At 43.2% G+C, this 22,006-nt stretch overlaps 1 protein-coding gene across 3 annotated transcripts; it reads right to left on the bottom strand.

Moving 5' to 3' along the window:
- Positions 1–343: 343 nt before the first annotated feature.
- Positions 344–21,264, bottom strand: rftn2 (raftlin family member 2). 3 transcript variants are annotated; one of them, XR_013931987.1, is made up of 10 exons: positions 20,598–21,264; positions 11,241–11,421; positions 7,741–7,849; positions 7,099–7,273; positions 6,415–6,633; positions 4,499–4,608; positions 3,600–3,703; positions 2,890–2,971; positions 597–2,525; positions 344–545 (listed from the first exon to the last, which is right to left on the bottom strand). XR_013931987.1 is itself a non-coding variant. In XM_080412311.1 (9 exons), the coding sequence occupies exons 1-9, from the start codon at positions 20,734–20,736 to the stop codon at positions 2,322–2,324; spliced, it is 1,323 nt and encodes a 440-aa protein (XP_080268437.1). In that variant the 5' UTR covers positions 20,737–21,264; the 3' UTR covers positions 344–2,321. The 3 variants fall into 3 exon arrangements, 2 of the variants coding, with proteins under 2 accessions (XP_080268437.1, XP_080268438.1); XM_080412311.1 differs by having other exon boundaries at positions 344–2,525; XM_080412312.1 differs by having other exon boundaries at positions 344–2,525; positions 4,499–4,605.
- Between the last annotated feature and the right edge of the window lie 742 nt (positions 21,265–22,006).

Below are 22,006 nucleotides of genomic sequence, written 5' to 3'. Positions count from 1 at the left end.
TTTAATGTAGCATACCTTTAATGAGGTTTTAGAGATTTTTGTGAAAAAGTCAAAGCTCTATATAATCATAGCTATAGAGGGTCTGTTCATTAACGGTCTCTCCAGCTCCTTAATAAACATACATTTTCAGGTGGTGAAAATGTATAGTTACACAATCCAATTTCTACTAATTTCTTTGATTCATTGCTTGTTTAGAGCACTCCTGGTTGGATAAAATTGTTATCCCAACCTGAACATTTATTTTGTTTAAAAAAAAAATCAGAATAGAGCTATTTAACACTTACCCCACCTTTAATAGGAAAGTATCTATACAATTGTCTTGTAAATAGAAAGACACATGAACAAGGGGGAAATGACTATTTAATATCCCAATGGCGGTAAAATGTACAACTCAAAAAATGTAAATGCTGCAATATTAATACTGACGTTTAGTATTCCCTGATGAGGATTGATATGGACACATCTGTGGAGCTAAAAACACTTAGTCAAACCTGGGCGACGAATACAAACATCTGAACATGTTTTCAACTAGTCAGAACATGAACCTTCTAAAATACAAACATCTGAACATGTTTTCAACTAGTCAGAACATGAACCTTCTGAAATACACGCTCGCCTAAAATATTTGAAATCCAAGGCTATCATCAATAATACTTATGTTAATATCTATATATACACAGCAGCATGGTGTCCTCATGAAAAAAAGCCCTTTTCCCTTTAGCATTACAAAATTGTTATTTCCTCAACACAATAAGCAGTTTGTTTCTGAAGAACTGAATCCATTCCAGAGCAGAGGGACGGGTGAGTGCTAGTACCATCAGACTGAAACAATAGTGATTGTGATGTGGTGACGACAAAGCACCAATGAATATTCACAAAGCATTGATCCCATGACTGTTGAGATCATGGGAACAAGTGTACGAGAAACAATCAAACCTAGTGAGGGTGCGTGTGGTCCTTTGATTGGGGGGAACTTAGATTATAACTAATTAAGAAACTCACTCAGATATGAAATGTTTCCAGTTGATTAAATTAAACCGATCAGTGGTGCAAATAAGTTGGTCCTAATCCAAAACTGTCATACACCAGTAATTTTACTCATAGCAGCCTGCTGCAATCCCAGTCAGGACTGTACAAAGTTACCTTTTCCAGGCTCAACACTTGAAGTGTAGCAGCGTATTGCACATGCACAGCCAGACTAGGCTCAGTACCAAGACACACAGTCACACATGAACACAGTTTGTAGGAGGAGCTGTGTTCAGAGGGTTGCCCTTTGCATTTGTGTCCATGAGACAGAACAAGCATCACAGGGTGATGATGAAGAGGTGTTGGAACATGGGAGGTCAGAAAAGGACTACCGGTAGTAATTCTACAAAAATAATAAACCCCTACCCACACAAAAAAAAAACATGAACTGTAAAGTTAATCAGCCAGAGGACTCAAATGTCATTTGGGTCATGAGGTTTCAACTTGAACAGAGGAATATTGGGTTATTCAATATTTTAGGTCTTGACTTCATGGCTGACATGAAATTCAAGTCAAGTGAGGACAAAACCAGTTGAGAATCACTGCTGTGGAGGAACCCAAAAACGTAGAAAAGTCTCATGTTACTTGAGCCTGGTCACAACAAATACAGATTGACCCGCTCTCCCTTTATGTAGAATGTCCTTGGTTTTCCAGTCCCCACAGATAAATGTATGTTGATGATTCTTCTTCTGTGATGACTGTCGCGTATGTGGACGTGCACTACAGTTGTGTTACCGTGTCCTATAGTGATGTGACAAACCCATTAATAAAACCCTGTGATATGTTATCCTTTGAGCACCATAACTGAACAGTAACAATCACTGCCTGAATGTGAACATGTGACATTGTGTAAAGTGTCTCCCACAGATTCTTTTTTTCCCCAAAGAAAAGCTATATAAAACACTGGATGTAAATCCACTGCTAAATTAATTACATCGTATTCATTATGGCTTCATTAAAAACACAAAAAAAGTGCAGCGTTGTCTCTGTTAAAGGAGAGCTTTAAGGAATGTATGTGGCCAGGGAAAGTCTTGTCAGTGTCATCAGCAACTGGATACGATGTTCAACAGTGCAGATGCAGTATTCTTAACAGCTCTAAAACAACAGTGACAGACAGAGGTGCTCAATAGTACAGTATCTGTCCTCACACAAAGTCTTTTTATCCTTTTCCTTAGATATGCCATCGGTTAACTGATATTTCCCCTTGTGGTCAAGTTAAAACTTAAAACACATCCCCTTCAGTTGAAGAGGGGAGCTGAGTAGCAGTCCATTGTCTGTCAGTCTCTCGCCTCGCTCTACATACATGTGACCTCGGCCTTTCCCTCCTCCTGCTCGAAGCCCCCCTCCTCCAGGTGGGACAGGGCGCTGGGGTATCCCCCTCCGAAAACAGGGAAGCCGCCAATGCCCCCCATGGTTGGGGAAGGCTCCTCATGGGGTACAGGGCTGGTGACCCCGCGACTCACAGAGCGATTGGACACGTCGCTCTGCACTGACACCGCCTTTTGACAAGGAGTGATCAAACACACAGAGGAAGAATGGACCAATTAAGATCAATGCTGTGGCATACACGGTAATGACATTTCTTACTTGCAAACTGGTTTAGGAAATGCATTACGTTGCGAAAGTTGAGGTTCCAATGTGTCCTTGATAATAAGATTAAGCTTTCAAGCATAATGTGCCTGCTTTCACTATCTCATACTTTAACCAGTAAGCGATCAATGTCCAATTTGCACTATTGTGAAGTGTAATTCAACTGTTCCCCACAGGGAGGCAATACAGTACTATAAACATGTTTTTCATGTATTGCAAACCTTGAGGCAATATTGTGGTATGAAGTGGCTTTAACTGATCCCTCCATCTCACCTGGTTCTTGACTTGTGCTGGTGCCTGGCCTCTCACAGGCCTCTGGAGGAACACCACCTGCTTGGTGGCCAGGTTCCCATCACTAGACACATAAGCACAGCACAACAGTTAGACCACCGTTTCTCAAGCAGTGGTCCCCCGTCCACTAGCGGTCCATGGCATACAGTAACAACAGGTAAAAAATAAATACAGTTTGAAAAGAAAATGCTGTACCTTTGTTAAATGTATCAAACATATGTTTAACTAATATTTCATAAGACCATCAAATTCAAAGTTATACTGTGTAACCTTTTCAATAATAAACAAGTTATTTTTGATATAATCCTTCACTGGTATGTGTTTCACAATAACCATTCCACATTCATTTGTTTTTGACCAGTTCTCTAAACAATACTTTTAGTCATTAGTGTCTGCTCCCGACACTCAGGCCAAAATGACACAAGCACCGGAAATTTATTTATTTAACCTCAGAGCTGGGACGCCACAGCATTCATTTTGGAGCAGTACTGTGTTTTGTTTCAAACTTCTATTTGGGGTTCCGTGGCATGCAAACATTTTGGAACCCCTGAGTTAGACCATAGGCAATACAAATTAAAAAGGCAGCATTTTAAAATTAAGTACCATTAAATCGATGCAAGTAACAGATATTTGTCTCTCCTGTTATGCTAATAAAAAGTGCATAAAAGTGTCAGGTTGATGTAATATATTACCTATCATGTCTGATAATGGGTGTAGGTAGCACACAAGTGAGCAGCCACCCAAACTCAGCCAGAGTGTGGAGGAGGGGTCCGTAATCAGTTTTCACATTAGAGCTCTGTGCATGGGACACACACACACACACACCCACCCCCACACCCACACCCACACCCACACACACACACACACACACACACACACACACACCTTGGATTAGAGGCAGTGATAAATAAGCCAGCATTAATGCACACAGATTTATACAGAGAGTAAGCTGAATGATAGCATAATTGTATTTCTGCAGCAAAGTGCCTATTACTTCTACATGATTCAAATATTTGAGAAAGCAAGTAAATGTTTTCTGCAAGCCTTTACAAAAGTCCTTATTCTAATGCAATGCCTTGCCTGCGGAGTTTAGCACTCTGACCACTACCACTTCACATCGAGCCACTCTCATTTGCATGAGGCTATTCTCGAGGGGTGCAAGTAGTCAAACTAATCAATGTAATCGATTATAAAACATAATTGATTTTAATAAAATAATTGCTTTTGGGGGGAAAATAGATGATATTATTATTCATTACAGGCTACATCAATCTTCAAAAATAGTGAAAATAGCAGAGCTACAAGCTCACGTGTTGTGACATGAGCTTGTAGATCGGCTATTTTTGCGCAAAACTGTTGTATGACAGAGACAGGGCTTAAGTGGTTAATCAGACTAATTGATTTAGTTGGTTATAAAAAAATAATGGCAACTTTTGAGTCGATTTTTTGATATAAGAAAAGAAAAAGAAACATGCTTCTCGATTATTTGAAAAAGTATTCAGTAGAATAATCACTAAGAAAATAATCAATAGTTGCAGCCCTACATGACAGTTTGACATTCAGAGTTCAGACACACAGAGTCATTACTGACCTCGATGACAGTCCACTGTTCTACTACGATGGTGTCGTTGGCAGGAGGAGAGGTGCTCCTCTCCTCGTAGACAAACAGCCCCTCCAGCGACCTGGGAACTGGCTCACCTGCTGACACACAATTACACATACACGCCAATTTCAATACTTGTACCATTGTGTCAGATCAGTATATCAGGGAACACATCAGCAAATTCATAATTTACCATTCTTCAAAGCTACAACCCGGTAGCCCAAGACCAGTATACAATTACATCTTCATAACCAGAGCGGAAAAGATTCTGCTAAGGGGGACATGTCACTGACAGAATGTCATTGAGATGACAATGAACTAGTTATAGGAAATACAGTAGGCTGTGTGTACTTGTGTGTGAGGCCATATTAATTTCATTTCATTAGGGCTGGGCGAAATCAAATCACTATAGTTGACCAAATACCTCATTATTGTGATGATATCATATGGTTACGATAATATACATCTTTATCTTTATTTACTAATTTTCTCCCTCCATACAAGTGTGCCTTGAGTTGGAACCACAGCAGAGACCACCACACCAGTAAGTGGCCTCTGTTTTGTAGTTTTCCCACCAGGAGCACCATGTTTATACTCCACTATTTAAAATGAATTTGGTTTGCTTTGGCAATTTGGTTATGTTTCCCCCCCAAAGATTTTCAAAGTTATTATGATATCCAATTTCCAATCTAGTCTCAAATTACGATCGATATAATATCGATATATTACCCAGGCCTTTTTATTCCTGTGTATCCATGACTGTGAGAGAGGTTAGGGAGTGAAAGACTGGGTGAGTATGTGTGGGGAGGCTTTCTGTCTGCGTAGGACTATAAAAGCATGTCTATATTCCTAGATTTCCAGGTCTCAGATGTCTACACATGATGTGGACGTCTGCCTGTCCATGGAGGAACAGGAAGTGGGGTCGCTAAGGTTAGGAAGAAACTTCCAAATATAGATGTTGTGGGAGAGAGGGGGGAGGGGCTTCAGCCAAAACAGGAAGTGACTGATCAAGAATGTGTGTGTTATGTGTGTTCAAGCGAGGGGGGATGGAACAGAACTTTTTTTAATGAGAAAACACAACAGGGTGCGTGAACGCACAGGGACAGAGCCATGTAATGCCCTCAAATTAACAGTGACAGATGTGGATTTGAGAGAGATGATGGGTCACGGCTAGGCAAAGGATTTGTAATCCCTCTCTCTGTTTCTCTGATCCAATCTCATGTCTATGGGGTCCTGGCACATTTAATTTGTATTTGATGAAGCAATCTCCTCTGTGAAAGGCAGCAGTGACCTCTTCACACAGCAATGTCCTGAAGGACAAGAAACTCTTCTGATTGCTTTCATACGCCTGCTGTTCTTAAACCACGGGTACTATGAGTTCTGCATGATCCACAGAAGATTATAATAGGTCTGATCTGGATCTAATTTGATCTCTTCCTTAGGAAAATGGCTGTGTTCTTGTAGCACTGATGTAATGGATGTTTATTCTCCTTATATTTACGCGGGTAATGAGATTATATGGAATGGAATGTAAACATTCCACCAAAATAAAAGAGTGCCACTTTTACTGTGGCTCAATCGTTTATTTTATGACTGGTGGGCAGAGTCTACTGCACAGTTGATCAGACATCAAAACTGTAGCAGGTATGCCTTGACGTGTTTGTTTAAACATGTTGGTTTTATTGTTGTTCCACTATTGAATGAGCCATGAAATAAAGGCTGTTTAAAATGTTAACTTCCAGAAGAGCTGCATTATCCTTTTTCCTTTGGTTTGGTGTCCCTAGTAAAGAGCACCTTCTGGATTCTTCCAGTATGTCATAGATAACTGACTGGCCACATGAAGTCCAAGAGCTAATGGGAGCCACGCTGTTATTGGACCCCATCTTCTTCAGCAGCAGCAGTACCTTTGGGCGTGTCCCAGTAGACGAAGGAGTCGACCAGTGACCAGCCTTTCCGGTAGTAGGCGGCTGTCAGCTCGAGCCAATCAGCCTCCAGAGCACTCACCACCTGACCCTTCCTGGAAACGCGCATAGAGAGCGCTCCCTGGTGGTACTGGCATGCCAGTGAGTCCAGGGGAGCACAGCCCGGGGCCCATGAGTGGAAGAACACCAGCAGCCTCAGGTCTGATGGATCCAAGGAGAGGGACAGAGAAAGAGGGAGAAAAAAATGTATGAACAAAATAATCCCTTGACAACAACTGTTGATGACTTCAATGATGACGTTTCAGCCTACAAGCCCTCTTCAAAATCAACAGTTGTTGATTTTGAAGACGGCTTGTAGGCCGAAATATCATCATTAAAGTTACTACATATGGATCCAGAGTGTGCAGCACTTTTTTCCTCTTTTAATTTTAGTGCTCAGCACCTCACCAAAACCTTTGGTGTGCATTACCTTCTCTGCTGTATGTCTACTGTACACAGTAATATCTATTTTAACTCTGAAAGTGTCACTGAGACACTACTCAATATACCATAACATAAACTGACACAACGGAGAGCAAAGAAAGACAGCAAGGGAATATAAACATTAAAATTCATAAATAGTCTGTATGACAAAATGAGTTGAAGAAGTGGGTGAGATGTTCTCACCTGAGGTGTAGGTGTTCTCCTCCAGTTCTCCGTCTCCGGGCGGGGTGCTGGGCGGGCTGCGTGGTGGGGAGCGACAGGCCCTCTTTGGGCTGTGCACCCGCCCATTGCTGATCCCACACACCTGCTGGAGAACTGAGCCAACGAATCGAACACCCCCTCGGGCACTGCTGTTCACCTGCCCAAGCAAGAGACAACCGACCAATAAAAACCCTGACGAAAAACCCTGACGACGATATAAGATCAGGTACAGAGAAGCATCATCTGCAACATATACTGTGTACATTGTTGTTGGGCAGAAACCTTGACTTTTTAAGCGTAGTTTTATTGTAAATGAATACCCTACTTGCTCATACAAGAGTGATGCGCAAAAGTAGTCTTACAAAGCGTCACGTTGTGAGCTGGTAGATTGGCTATTTTCGCTATTTTAGAGAATATCTGAAAGTCAAAGTGAAGGTGGTTAAGTGTGTCTGTGGGTTTTATACTTAATTTATACTTAATAACTAAATAATGGCTACATTGGATACATTGGAACAGTTTCTCTTTTCCATTTCCTGAAAAGTAACGGTTTTGGACATACAAGGTTTCCACCGACAGCTACGATATACAGACCATATGAGTAGATAAAATGCATGTGTGACTGACCCTGTCGATCAATGCTCTGACAGTGTCTCCAGTCAGTGAATCTCCAGGCAGTGGCCACTCCTCCACCCGTAATATTGGCACACTGTGACACATGGACAACGCCTGCTTACTGGAAGACACAAGGACACACACATGTTTGCATCACTACATGTATTATTTGTCATTGATCACATTCTCCCAAACTTAACCTTAACCATGACACACATTAAGAATCTGTTTTGTTTCGCTTCATCGCTTGACGGGGTTGTTTGCTGAAAATAACAGAATTTCAAGCAAAATAATTTATTTAACGCTTAAAGCTTGAATTAGGCTTTACAATTTCTCCAATTCAGATTTTTGCAGCGCTTACAGGATGACTAAAGCCCTATTCGCACGGGACTAGTATTATGTGGGGACACCAGAGGTCCCCACATGATACTAGTCCCGTGCGAATATGGCTTTACTTTCAAAGTGAGGACCAGCAAAAATTTCACCAATTTTCCCTTATCTTTCCAAATGACCTCATAAGAAGAGAGATACAAGAGCACATACTGAACACACGTACGCAATTTCTACTGCTAATTGCATTTCTATTAAAATAGCCGCGGTGATTACTGTAGTAAAACGACAAGTTATTCATAACTGAAGGGTGCTTGATTGTTGGATACTGTAATCAGATCAACCAGGAACTGCTGGATTGGGAGCCGTTTGATGCCATGCCATTAAACCTGTGCAGCTGCAGAGTTCACTGTTCACTTGTCATTGTCATCAGAGTGTCAGACACTGGCCCATAAATCATTCAGCAGCTCAGCGGGAGACGGCTACTAGCTGCCTTCTCAGCGTTTAGACAGAGGAACCGAGGATAAACAACAATTTAACCTTCAGTACAGTATATACACACACACACACACGAGTGTGAAAGTGTGTGTGCTTCTTCTACTATCTCCCAGTACTGCTACTTAACTCATTCAATCCGGGAACGCATGTACTGTGTCATTTTAGATTTTTAGCGATAACCATTATTTTATACTTTTGGCTATTCAAAAATAGCAGATATACAAGCTTAAAGCGAGCTTGTAGATCTGCTATTTCTTTTGAAAAATCATGAAAATCTGAAAATCTTTATATCTGTTATATACGTTTTTTTAAAGCAAAACATTTTAAACTCAAATCTTTGCTTCTGGGGGTCCCTGGAACAAAATATTTTGAAATGGGGGTCCGTGGCCAAATACATGATTTTGGGGGTCCTTGACATGAAAACATTTGAGTATCACTGATATAGCAACATAAGTATTTAAAAAGAAACTGTTTACAACATTTGTAGAATCGGCCAAATTGCACTGTGAGCTTGTATATCTGCTATTTTTGAATAGCCAAAGAAATCTAAAATGACACGGATGTGTTCCCGGATTGAATGGGTTAACCCCTTAAAAACTATATACTTGGTTGACCGGGGTCCCCAACTTCCCCAAGGGGTCAATACTTGATCCCCTCCCTTTTTCCCCCACTACACCAAATCTCTTTGCCAAAAAGAGCAGATCTACAAGCCCACAATGTGTCGATCAGCTATTAATGTTCAGCGAATGTTCACCTATTTTCGCCTACAATGACATGCCTAGAATAGAGATGCTAGGGTTCATGTGGTTAATGTATCACAAAACTACAGTCTAATCCAGTGATTCTCAACCTGTGGCCCGGGGCTCACTGGTGGGCCCTGATGATATTGCAAATGGGGCCCCAACTAATTGGCAAAACACTAAGATTTTATGAAAATATAACAACACGATTGATTCCTGATCTGGAAAAGGTTCAGAATCCCTGGTCTAATCACATATCAGCATCACCCAGAAGTCCCCACACACTCCCCACTATAACCATGACAACTATCCTAATAAAAATATGACACACTTGGTTGGTATCCCAACCCATCAGCCCCTCTGGGAGAAGCTCTGATGCCATTGGCTGCGATGAGACCACTGTTGTTGGGGTACTTTTAGTATTTTTTTGCCAATGCCGTGTGCCTATAGGACAAACCAAACCAAAACAGAATCTCCAGGATCCCCCTCTCAGTCACGACAGTCTGTCCTCCGGCTGGTGCTTTGGCATGAAATATGCAGCTGACCTCATCCATCATTCATCCATTTACTGGAGTGCATGCACATGAGTGGGTGTGTGTGTGTGTGTGCGTATGACCACACGTGTGTTGTTTATGAATGGTGGGTACAAATGGGGCAACACAAGATCTCCAATATGATGTTTTGATGTGAACAGGACATTTCTGTTACCATCTGTCATATACTGTACCTCACACAATGTCACTGAGGGACCTTGACAATTTGTGCGGGTATAGACGAATCCATAGACGCGCTGCCTGTAGCTGCCTGTAGGCGGCCATTGCTGCGGTGTCGCGTCCGCGGAGCGTTGACACCGCAGCAATGGCTGCGCCCAGGGCAGCGCTCCGTGGATTCGTGTATAGCTGAGAAAGTTACAGGCCTTTAGGGGCTCACCTGCTAAGAGCAGGCCTGAGTTCGAATCCGACCAGAGGCTCTTTGCTGCATGTCATCCCTTCTCTTTCCCCTACTATTCCCGTTTCTCTTTTACTGTCATTTTCAAAAAAGTATAATAATAATAAGGGCCCGGATCGCGGGCCTAGCGGTCTGGGCACTTAGGCTCTAATGTAGGTAGCCTGACAGTGTGTTGTGGGTTCAAGTCCCATTCCCGACGACCTTTGCTGCGTGTCTCTCCCAGTCTCTCTATCCCTCTTTCCTGTCCATCTTCACTGAAAAACTATCAATAAAGGCAGAAAAGCCAAAACACTTTTAACTTAAAATAAATAAATACAACTACAGGCTTTTGGTCCATTGAAAACACACACACACACACACACATCAATAGAAAAAATATATTATGACGGCTTTCCTTGTCTTTCCCTGTTTTTTTTTACACACTCTTCAACAGCCCCAATACGAGATGAGTCGTACTGTACATCTTGAATTGGGGGCACTGAACATCAGTTCTGTAAGTCTACACATACCTGAACCTTGTGTATTAGAGTGTGTGTGTGTATATGTGTATGTTAGTGATGAGCGGGCCGACCCGTAACCCGCGGGTCCCGCGGGTCAACCCGCGGCACGGGTGGTCGAGTCAGGATTTCAGAGGCAATTATGCGGGCTGTGGGTGAGCGGGTCAGCCGCTCTCACACGCAAAAAAATAAAAGAAAAAACTATTTTGAACAACATGCTTGTTTATTTAGCCCATGACAATGTTGTGCTACTGTAGACATTTAAAGCAACTTTGGGTACTTAAAAGAGTGCTATATAAATCTGAGCTATTATGATGATGATGATGATGATGATGATGATGATAATTTTTTTCCCACCGCGGGTCGCGGGGCGGGTTGAGCCATAGATGTATATATGGGTTCGCGGGGCGGGTTGAGACGGGTTGGGTTCCGTGGCGGGTCATGAAAAAACCTGACCCGCACATCACTAGTGTATGTGTATGTGTGTGTGTAACCATACCTGGGCCGTGGCCGTGCCAGGATACAGCGGTACAGCAGGCTGAAGGGCAGGGAGCGGGTGCGTCCCACAGACAGGATGATCGGGTGCAGGGCAAGCAGGACGTAGCCCTGGGTGTAGTAGGGCTGAAGGGCCTGGGGCAGCTCACAAAGGGACGACACATACTGCACCGTGGGACGGCTACCTGGATGGATGGAAGGATGGAGACAGGGAGTCAAAGGTGGGGTATAAGGGAGAGAACATGAGAAAGAAATACCGGTAAGTGAAGAATGGCTGCTGCATACTGCTGTCATCCCTTCTTACGGCATGAAAAGACGTTACTCTGTTCTCCAGACCATAGATGAATACAAACGATCTTAGGAAGACATGATAGACTGAAGGTTATGGGGCTCACCTGGTAAGAGAGTGCATCTCACATACAGTACATGATATTAAAGGCTCTATACTGGTGTCTTTTCAGTTTTCGCTCTACATTAAATATCTTTGCTGAAAATAGCCGATCTATCTCAACACGTTGCGACGTGTTGTAAGCTTGTAGATCGGCTTTTTTCTGCGAACGTTTTCCCCAGAATACAGATACTGGGGTTTAAGTGGTTAAAACCCATGAAGTCATTCTAGATCTACCAACGTTTAACTGGATTATGGGTCTAATATTATTGGTTCAAAACAGTGGGTTGCGCACATCCAGTTTGTTGCTGGTGCTGGACACAAAATGACAAGTTTAAAAGAACAGTCATCACCTCAGTCATCGCCAACTGTGGCCGAAACGTCGTGTACCATGTAATTTCTATGTTTTAAGTAAACGAATCACTGAGGAGCAATGCCGTTGTGCAGACTTTTATTCTAATATTATTGGACCTTGGGAGTATGTGCCTGTGAAAGGCTGAGGTCTAATAACTTTATCATACCTATCCCCTTGTCACTAACAGGAAGTTGGACCTCTCACACAGTCTGTTAGAGAGATGGGAATGCATGATGCATCATATTAATTCAGTGAGGTATTACAGCAACCTCCCTGGCTGAGGAGCAGGTAGAGTGGCCACTTAGGAATCGGAAAGTTCCTGGTTTGATGCCTGGCTTCATGTGTGCTTGATTGAGCAAGACACTTAAAACATCCCTTTAACCCCAACTGCTCCTGAAGCAGGTTGGTGCCCTGCATGGCTGCCTCTGCTGTCGTATGTGTAGTATGAATGTATGTAATGCACATTGTATAGCACTTTGGATAAAGGCACCATATAAATGCACCATTTACCATTTTGAAGCTCATGCAGGTCGTGAATTAAAGGACTGAACCTCCATGGCCAGTTGATTCTTCTGAAGCAAAGACCTATTATGAAGCAGTGGCTTTAGAGGCTGACCTGATGTCTGATTATCCAGAGAAACCTAAATAGAGACCACTAACCAAGCCTTGTGGAGGGAGGGAAACACCCACGCACCACATGCTTACGTAACGTCTGTATATATGCATTATTTTTAGCGAGGTTCCCTCAGCTGTGGTGTGTGTGATCTGGTAAGGGCAGGTCCCCTAACTGTGCCAAGGGAAGGTGTGGTACATACAGCTATGCCAGCTGAGCCGCACTGTCCTTACACTCTGGAATTAAATCTGGTCCGTCTGATTAGTGATGTACTGCACAGTGTAATGGCTACAGTATGTAAAACTAAAATTCAGCGTTTCATACCCAGAGAGAGTGCAGTGGTTACTTAAGACGCCCCCGTGTCTAGAACCAAGCTTGCCCCTGCTGTTCTAGTTTTGTGTACTGCCAGATTCTAGACTCACTCACTAGCCAGTCTCTGAACGCTTAGCTCAACAAGAGACTGGTGACGATCTCCCAGGTTTTGTTGCTAAAACTGAGGTGAAACAATTAAAGAGTGGGCAGTGCTTCACATTGGGGCAGTGATGCGATTGGTTTCCAAAGCAGCTGGGTGTAGGTTTGTTAGCGACGGTTCTCGCCACTGTTAGCAATGACTTGGATGTTGTTGATGCCACCAGCAACACGTAACTAGCCGAAGCCTTACCTCCTACATCTTAACCCTATGCCATCTACTCGTCTGCTTGTTCTAGTTTTATTGGCAACACTGCACCCGTCTCTTGTTAGAAAACCATCAGTTCTCTCCACAATGTTACGTGACACCAACAAATTATGTTTTCTCCACTGCCTTTCACAAACAAGAATGAAATAACATTTTAACAATTTGACGGCTCACACGATAAGAAAGCCACGCATGTCTTCAGTGGTGACAGGTGTACCCAGAATGTTTTTGGATCGTTGTTTTTACGGCACTTCTGCTTAACTAGCTGGGACAGTGAGGAATGACAGGAGAGACAGGGTAGTGGCAAGGGGATGACATGTGAAACAGGTCAGCTGTATTGGAAGCCAGGACATAGTAATTAGGTCTCTTCCTACACAGAACATTCCAGAGTGTTGATTTAACTCTTGCATGTGTAAAATGGAACTGTAGGGGTCCAACTGCAAGGGTCCATTTTTACACTTTCAATTTTATTGTGCATGTGGTAAGCACACTGGCAGAGCCATCCATACTGTATGCTGACTTTTGAATGTCGAAATACTGTCTCCTGTTCTTTCAAATGACATAATATCCATACAATAAAATATGTTGTATGTTGTCCTGTTCTGGTAGTATGCAGAAACAAAACAAATTCTGAGTATGAACATCAATTTGTTTATAATTATTATAAATTGTAGAGCAAACTATATGCACACATATGTTGCAACTTAAATGCGTTTTGTAAATATCATGCAGATTAGTAACGTGCATGCTGTTAAAGAGCCGTTTTCATGTAGACTGGATTGAGTCTCATTCATGTTGTTGCTTTTCTCATGGTTCCTTCCGACTACCACAGTGCCTGGACTGACCATTCCCATACTTCCTGTGTCCACAAAGAGTGGCTGTTCACAGAGTGGCTGCTGGCTATATGCCACACACACACACACACACACATGCAAGTGCACACACACCAATCGGGTGTTAGTAAAAAAAGAGGCTCAGACATATTTAACACATTCCAAGGTTCTAACGCACAAAACATTTTATAGAGGGGGGGGGGGGGGTACGAGGGAGAGAGAGAGAGAGAGAGGGCGAGAGAGAGAGAATTCCTTACTGCAACCCCCACGTTCTCACACACAAACACCCCTGAGAGCTGAGACAGTAAACAGCCGAGGCCAATTCATGGGCTGACTGGGCTGACCAAGTGAATGAGAATGAGACTGAACACCAGAATGATCTCAGCGGAGCCACTGAACCAGTCTCTGAACAAACACCCCTAAGTGTACTCACACCATTCACAAGCATAATAAAAGTCCTCAAGGTGTGCTTACTGTAATATAGGTCTACTTGTTGTTTAGCGTCTGTTGAAACATATAGGCCTACAGCAGTGATTCTCAACCTTTTTAATTTAACCTACAGTTTGATATGCATTGGGCAATTGACCCCCGTTTCTTTTTTTCGATTTTAGACTGGGACCCCAAATCCACAGCGTTAATTTGACTCTTATACAAATGGAACCAAGGGGACTGGGTCCATTTGGTTCCATTTGTACACTCTTGGAGTTACAGGTCTGTAAGGGTCCATTTGGTTTTTAACAATCAATAATTTAGAAAGAGCCCCACTGAAACCCCTCAAGGACCCCTGGGGGTCCCCAGACCAAGAACCAGTGGCCAACACGACCCAGAGCTGCTGGCCAAAGTCCATGTAGTCAAAAAGAACTGTGACCTTTCAAATGCGTGTACAGAATGCAAAAGAATACCCCATTTCAAATCAAATGCAAACTGGTGGCATCTTGACAGTGTGAGGGTGGGTCACACACCCGAGTCAGTGTGGCACACACACACACACACACACACACACACACACACACACACACACACACACACACACACACACACACACACACACACACACACACACACACACACACACACACACACACACACACACACACACACACACACACACACACACACACACACACACACACACACACACACACACACCCCTCAACTGGGGTTTCGTGGGGCTACAGCTCTTCTCCTCTCCTGCTTCCAGCCCTAGCCCCCCCCCATCCCTTTCCTCATGCCACTCACTCCCTCAACCCCACACACTGAGGCTTCTGTTCGGTGTTGTGTGGGAGAAAATGAAAGTGTGGGTGGGGGGGGGGGGGGGGTAAGTGCTGGAAAGGGGGAAGAGGAAGACAGGGGATGCATGATACGGAAAGGTGGTGGTACAGCAGCAGCGCAGAGATTTGGAGGAAGGAGGTGATGGTGGTGTCGGACTGCCGGTGTTGGGGAGGGGGGGGTACAGTTGGGGAGGGGTTACAAGATCCCTTTTATGAGCCAGAAAGTCTTGTGTGTGTGGGAAAAAGGGAGCTTGTGAAAGTGTGAAAAGGAGAAAGCTGCTTGGCAACTGTTCAGAGAGAAAAACTATAAAACTGACGCTGTTTTCAATATGGGGGTGCCCACAGAAGAAACACAGCAAGGGGGAGAGAGAGGTCGACAGACAGACACAGACAGACAGACAGACAGACAGACAGACAGACAGACAGAATCCACCTTGCATATAAACAGGAAAAGCTAATCCTAATACGATTAGGGAAGCAAGGCACTTATCCTATACTAATGTTAGCAGATCATTACGTTAGTCCAACATTAGGTGCATTATACCAATCAGGAGTCAGGCAAGAAGAGGGAGAGGTCTGAGGGAATTGATTCAGCACAGTGTTAACTGCCCCTGTGTTCTTCTCCAAATGTAATAAAAAAAAAATCACACCCAGTGTGAAGTGGGCGGTGTCTTGCTAGCTAATCACAATACTGAATGGAGTCAACCAATCATGTACAAAAAATAAATACATTTATTGAAACACTCTTTATGAAAGAGTGAACCACAATGTGTGATTCACTTAAGTGCATAGTCCTATTTATAGGGCTATGCACATGTGTCATGTTTCACTAGCCAATCACAATCCTGAATAGACTGTGATTGGCCAATCACGGTGCAGGGTTAGGGGGGTAGTGGCCAATCACAGCGCAGGATTGGGGGGGTGCAAATATCCAAACCTCACATATAGGGGCGGTTTCACCGCCCAAAAATAAATCTGAAATAATCCCAGATTAGAGAAAGGCAAACGGTTAAAACTGTCCCAGTATAGAAAGCCTGTAATAGGTAATGTCACAATAACCTTGGAAAGAGTCAGTCACACTCTCTTTCCCAGAGTGAAAGGGGCAGGGGCATTAATCCTACAATCAATTATTTGACCCTTACTTTAATCTGTTGTCTTCTTCTATCCTCCAGTCCCAACTACGAATAATAAACTTCACTTCAAGCTAAACCATTTATTTATCCACAAAATTACATCATGCAGCGTGCTCTCCCATTATATGTTAATTTGTTTTGATCTTACTCCCTTCACTGCCCACTCCAAAGTCAATTGAGCCTGTGTGCCATTATAGCTCACCAACATATGGCGACCAACACTTTCTCTTTCTCTCTTATTCTGCTTTTATGACTCAGGCTGGAATTAGCTGTATTTATTGTTAAGTCATTCATTGAAAGAAAGATTTGGTTACATCTCTGCACAGGTTGAATTTGATGGTTATCCAAGACTGTACAATAATCAGCATGTTACGATCCCTGCGAAAATGGGTGCAGTTTAAGTGGAATGACCCTACATCACGACACAGAATGTTAAACGGATGTGAACATACTTTCTGTTTGTTGAAAAACACTTAAATGGAATCACTGAAATATGTATTGTAAAGTTTCTGGATTTGGTTGTCACTCTTTCGCACACACACACACACACACACACACACACACACACACACACACACACACACACACACACACACACACACACACACACACACACACACACACACACACACACACACACACACACACCCCCCCCCCCCCCAGCAGTGGGTCCTAGGCCCAGCTAGCAGTAATCAGCTTGGGGAAGCGTTGCCCATTAAGCACTTTGATGTGCTGCCTGCCCCTGGCTCTGGGCCCCAGATCTAGTCTCCGCTCTCAGCAGGAGTAATGGCCTCTAAAAGGAGGCCAAGCTCACTGGGCAGCCCAGTGGGAAACTGGACGACTACTGCTACTGGTCACAGGGCAGGGGGTGAACGGGGGTTTGTGTAGTGTGTGTGTGTGTGTGTGTGTGTGTTCACAAGTGAGTGTGCAAGAGAGCAAGGAGTAAGAAGTGAGAACTGGATATGTGTAACAGCTACTCTATGTGTGCCCCACAAACGCTCCATCTTTTCAAGGAGAAGCAAGGACAGGGTAGGGTGGGGTTGGGTTGGGAAATCTATCACAGGAAATAATCTCCTAGTGGTGGAGAGCGGCAGTGGCCTGCATCAACTAACACCAAAACCTCATTCATACTGGCAACAGTGAACAGGCAGTTATTACCATACAGAGCTGAAACAGACCCATTAGCTGGGCTGGCTATTAGAACTAGCGAGGGGGAATCAAATCCCTACGGTGGGAAATGAGAAATGATGTCTTTAAAGTCTTTCTTTGTACAGACCACAAGGGTTTGTGGAACATGAATGAAACATGAGCATAGGAACTTTTTGCTTTTAATGTTATACCTGAAATATGCTTCTTGAATTCAAATATTTTAAATTGCAAGCAAGAAAGAATGTGCAGAAATGTATGTATCTTACACCTGCCACCAACTTATATGCAGATCAGATCATGTGCAAAACACTTTGTAACTCACAAGTTGGCACCAATGTTCTAACGTAAGGTTCAAGACCATGTGACGTTGGAGCACACAATTTGTACAACCATGTCCCACACATGAACAGAACCACCAGAGGCAAAGAATTCAGTTACACCTCTGGGTTCCAGGCATCTGCATGCCAGGTGCTATTCAGGAATGGAGCGCTATGACACGTGCGGACGGTTATTAATGCTTAAAAACATACATGCCCTAAAGCTGACTACTGCTGGCTTCTACTCCTCCTTCACATAAAATGCGTTTTCATCAAAGGCCAAGTTCACACAAGTTCGTCAAATTGAAAGCAGCCTATGGACGAGTTTGATAAGACTTATTTTCCCTAAATTGTATTAACAACTGATGTTTAGAATTAATATAAACACATAATTTGATCTTCAATTAACTAAAAACTTTCAGCCCTATCAGAAGATGAAAAGTTCCTTGAAAAAGGCAGTGCCAAGCCCCGTGATTCACATGCAGCCTGCATGAAACAGTATAAGAAAGAGTGGTGGAAAAGAGAACCCATGACTCCAGATGGTAGCCTTAAAGAGTCAGACTTATTCACACTCAACTTACTGCTGTAGAGAGAAACATAAACTACCGTAAGCAGAAGTGTAAACTCGGGGTCAACACCCAAAAAATAGTGGCCTTGTTCTTGTAGTGTGACAAATTATACAGGGGCCTGCATCCAGAGAAAGACTAAATCCATTAAATGCGGGGTCCCAGATGGCCTCAAGTTAAATAAACCCTGCCTGATGTAGATCAATGTACGCTGCTTTTGTGTGCGAGAGCAATAAACGTGTGATATCAACTTCTTAGGAGCAAAACAAAGAAAGCACAGCTGCATGTGACTTAATGTTCCCTGGCTTGGCTACCTCACATATTAGCCCACATGCCTATATGTTTTCCCTCCACCAAAACCTGGATCAGGGTCTGTTCCTATGTGGATCTGTTTGTCTATGTGGAGAGTGTGGCCTTTACTTTCCCTGTGGACCTGCCTGCCATTGTGAAGTTTCTGTGGTCTAGTGGTCTACCATTCTATCATGTGGACTGCCAATGTGTTGATACTTTTTTGTTTTTTTTTATGTCTAATGTCATGCACATACCTACTGCTATGTGGACCTGATGTGTTACCACTTTTGCACCTTATGTTTAACCACAGTATATTCTGGTTTTATGCTATGTGTATGTACCATGTAGATATCTAGATTTTCCCCCCTCTTTTACACATTTTAATTTACTCCTTGCTCTCCCCCCTCGTTTTACTTTCTGAAAACAACACAAATAATGGAGCTTGCGCAAAACTTCTCAACAACTGCTTTACACCCTGTAAACCTGTGATGTGACAATAAAGTTGTTTCTTGAACCTTTGCAACAGACAGTCAGTCAATAGACAGTGGCCATATAGTCAGATATAGCCACATTACACTGACAGTAAAAGCAGTAGGAGACAGACAGAGACAGAGCTGTTGAGTCACTATGGAATGGCTGGCATTGACAGTTTCTAGTCTTCCCACAGTACAGTCTTGCTTGAAGGGAATTCTGTACAGGGCGATAAAACATCCCCAGGCAGGTTTTTATGCTGCATCTTGCATGTAGTCCCCAAATCATTAGAAGCCAGTATCTGTCACCATCATTATGGCGTCTCTGTGCCCCCTAATTTAAAAAGAAGCACTTCACAAGTTCACATCACGCTAGGATGCCATGGAGGGCCCTCTGTTTACATAGCAGGCACTCATTCAACAGCATAATCACCATTTCCTTCCAAATAGGTCACAGTCAAAACAACCAGCCAGTCAACCCAGTGAAGGGATTATCCTGGAAATATTGAAAACCATGGCCATCTGTGATTATCATACATATTTAAATTAGATAACATTTCACAGCAGGTGTGTGTGTGTGTGTGTGTGTGTGTGTGTGTGTGTGTGTGTGTGTGTGTGTGTGTGTGAAGAGGTACTGAGGGAAAAACCTTCTCTGACCTATTTCTAGATGGGTTGAAATAACAGCTCTGTTGCCAGGAAAAGTCCAGACTCTACACGTGTGGTGAGTAACACTTGAGTAACGGAAATAATAAGCATTGCAGAATGAAAAAGAAAAACTCAACTTGTAACTTACTCGCCTAGATATAACGTGATTATATGGCAATGTATTCATTGAATTCTGCAAAAGTGAGGATAACGTTGAATTGACAGCGACAGCCTACTGTTAGGATCATAACCAGTGGTGTAGAGTAACTAAGTACATTTACTCAAGTACTGTAGTCAAGTACAATTTCGAGGTATTTTTTTTACTTTACTGGAGTATTTCTAATTTTCAGTACTTAGGCAAATATTGTACTTTTACTCCACAACAACTATTTGAAAACCTTTGTTACTAGTTACTTTGTCGATTTTGATTATTATTACAAAAACATGCATCAACCTCTTCAGCCCTATTTAAACTTAGGCTAATTGAAAATGTACTTTTGGTACATTAAGTACATTTTTGATACCAATTACTTCTGAACTTTTACTCAAGTACATTTTCAATTCCTGACTTTTACTTGTTGTAACAGAGTATTTCTACATTGGTGATACTTTTTACACCGCCACTCAGCCACTGATCATCATAACACAGCCTACCTTCCAGACTGAAGTCCAGCAGTACGTACTCGTACACCGTGTCTGTCTTTGACTCCACTTGCGGTCTCTTCAGAGTGGAGTAGATCTTCCCGGGGCTGCTGTCCTCCGGGTCTTCCAGCTTCCTCAGCCCGCAGCCCATGCTCTCCTCTCCGTGGCGGGATCTCCAGCTCACAAAGCCCGCTAGGAGCACGGCGGCAGCCCGCTCTCTGTCAGTGTCTGGCTGCTGCACAAACTGCACTCCCCCCTTTTTTTTTTTTGCTGTGAAAGTTAACGGGATTGTTGCCCCATCATCCTCTTGTTAACGGTATTAATCCCCCCGAGTGTCCACGGATACCCACGATGATGTCCAAGAAGAGTCACAGAGAGACCACCGACACGCGTACATGTAAACCGTAATTGCACTTCAAAAGACGCATTTCAGTTTAAGAACGTAACGTATATGTTTCAGGAAAAAATCACTCCCATTGAAGTGTTGCGCTCAAACGCTCCCCTAAGAAAAGTTTGTCTGAGGGGGGAAGAATTGTAGTAAAGTGACAATAAAATAAACCAACAAACTAACTTCGTTACAAACTAATAATCCCGTGAATTTGCCAACGGAGAAGTTTTGCAACAAAATGTTACCGCCTTCTGCCAAAACAACAGTGAACGTAAGTTCTTGAAACATGCAGCAAAGTATCTGTGGCAGTCTGGCAGACAGAAAGGACAACGTGAAAGCAGCAGAAAGCGACAAGCGCAGTGTTGCCAGTTTCTGTGAGAGAAACAAGCAACCAGGTCTAGCAAAACAAGCCCAAAAGAGGCAACTATGGGCCACACCAGTGCCATCTATTAGAGAGTTACGCCAACTCCGTTCACTTCTTCGGGCCAGGTCTTCTACATACACATACATTGGCGAATAGTGACAAATCCCTAAACCGGAAGTTCATGGAATGCATTGAAGTCGACGGCTCCTTGTCCAGCTACATGAACCACGTGACCGACGCTGTTTCTGACCCCTCATTGGCGCAACTCTCTAATAGAAGGCTCTGGGCCACACATGAGCAATTTAAACATGTACAAGTGCAACGCGTTGTGAGCTTGTAGATCTGCTATTTTCATTTTGTATGGGCGTCCCTGGCACAAAATATTTTTAGATGGGGGGGCATATTAATTTGGGGGTCCTTGAAATGAAAATGCTTTAAGAACCACTGGTTTAAACAACATTACGAAACAAGCCCAAATAAGCAACTACACTTTAGAAACAAGCCCAAAAAACCGCGACCCGTCAACGCCAACGACCAATATTTACAAGCAACTTAACAGAAAAACAAGCCCAAAGTCGCTTATAATAAGCGGACATGGCAACACTGGACAAGCGTGGCTGGCCGCTAGCGGGGAGGAGAGGGGAGGGGAGGGGAGGGGAGGGGAGGGGA

Source organism: Gymnoscopelus braueri, assembly GCF_963280865.1.
Source record: "Gymnoscopelus braueri genome assembly, chromosome: 18".
NCBI lineage: Eukaryota > Metazoa > Chordata > Actinopteri > Myctophiformes > Myctophidae > Gymnoscopelus > Gymnoscopelus braueri.
Note: the sequence above shows the minus strand (reverse complement) of the source record. Positions and strands in the feature narration are given on the sequence as shown.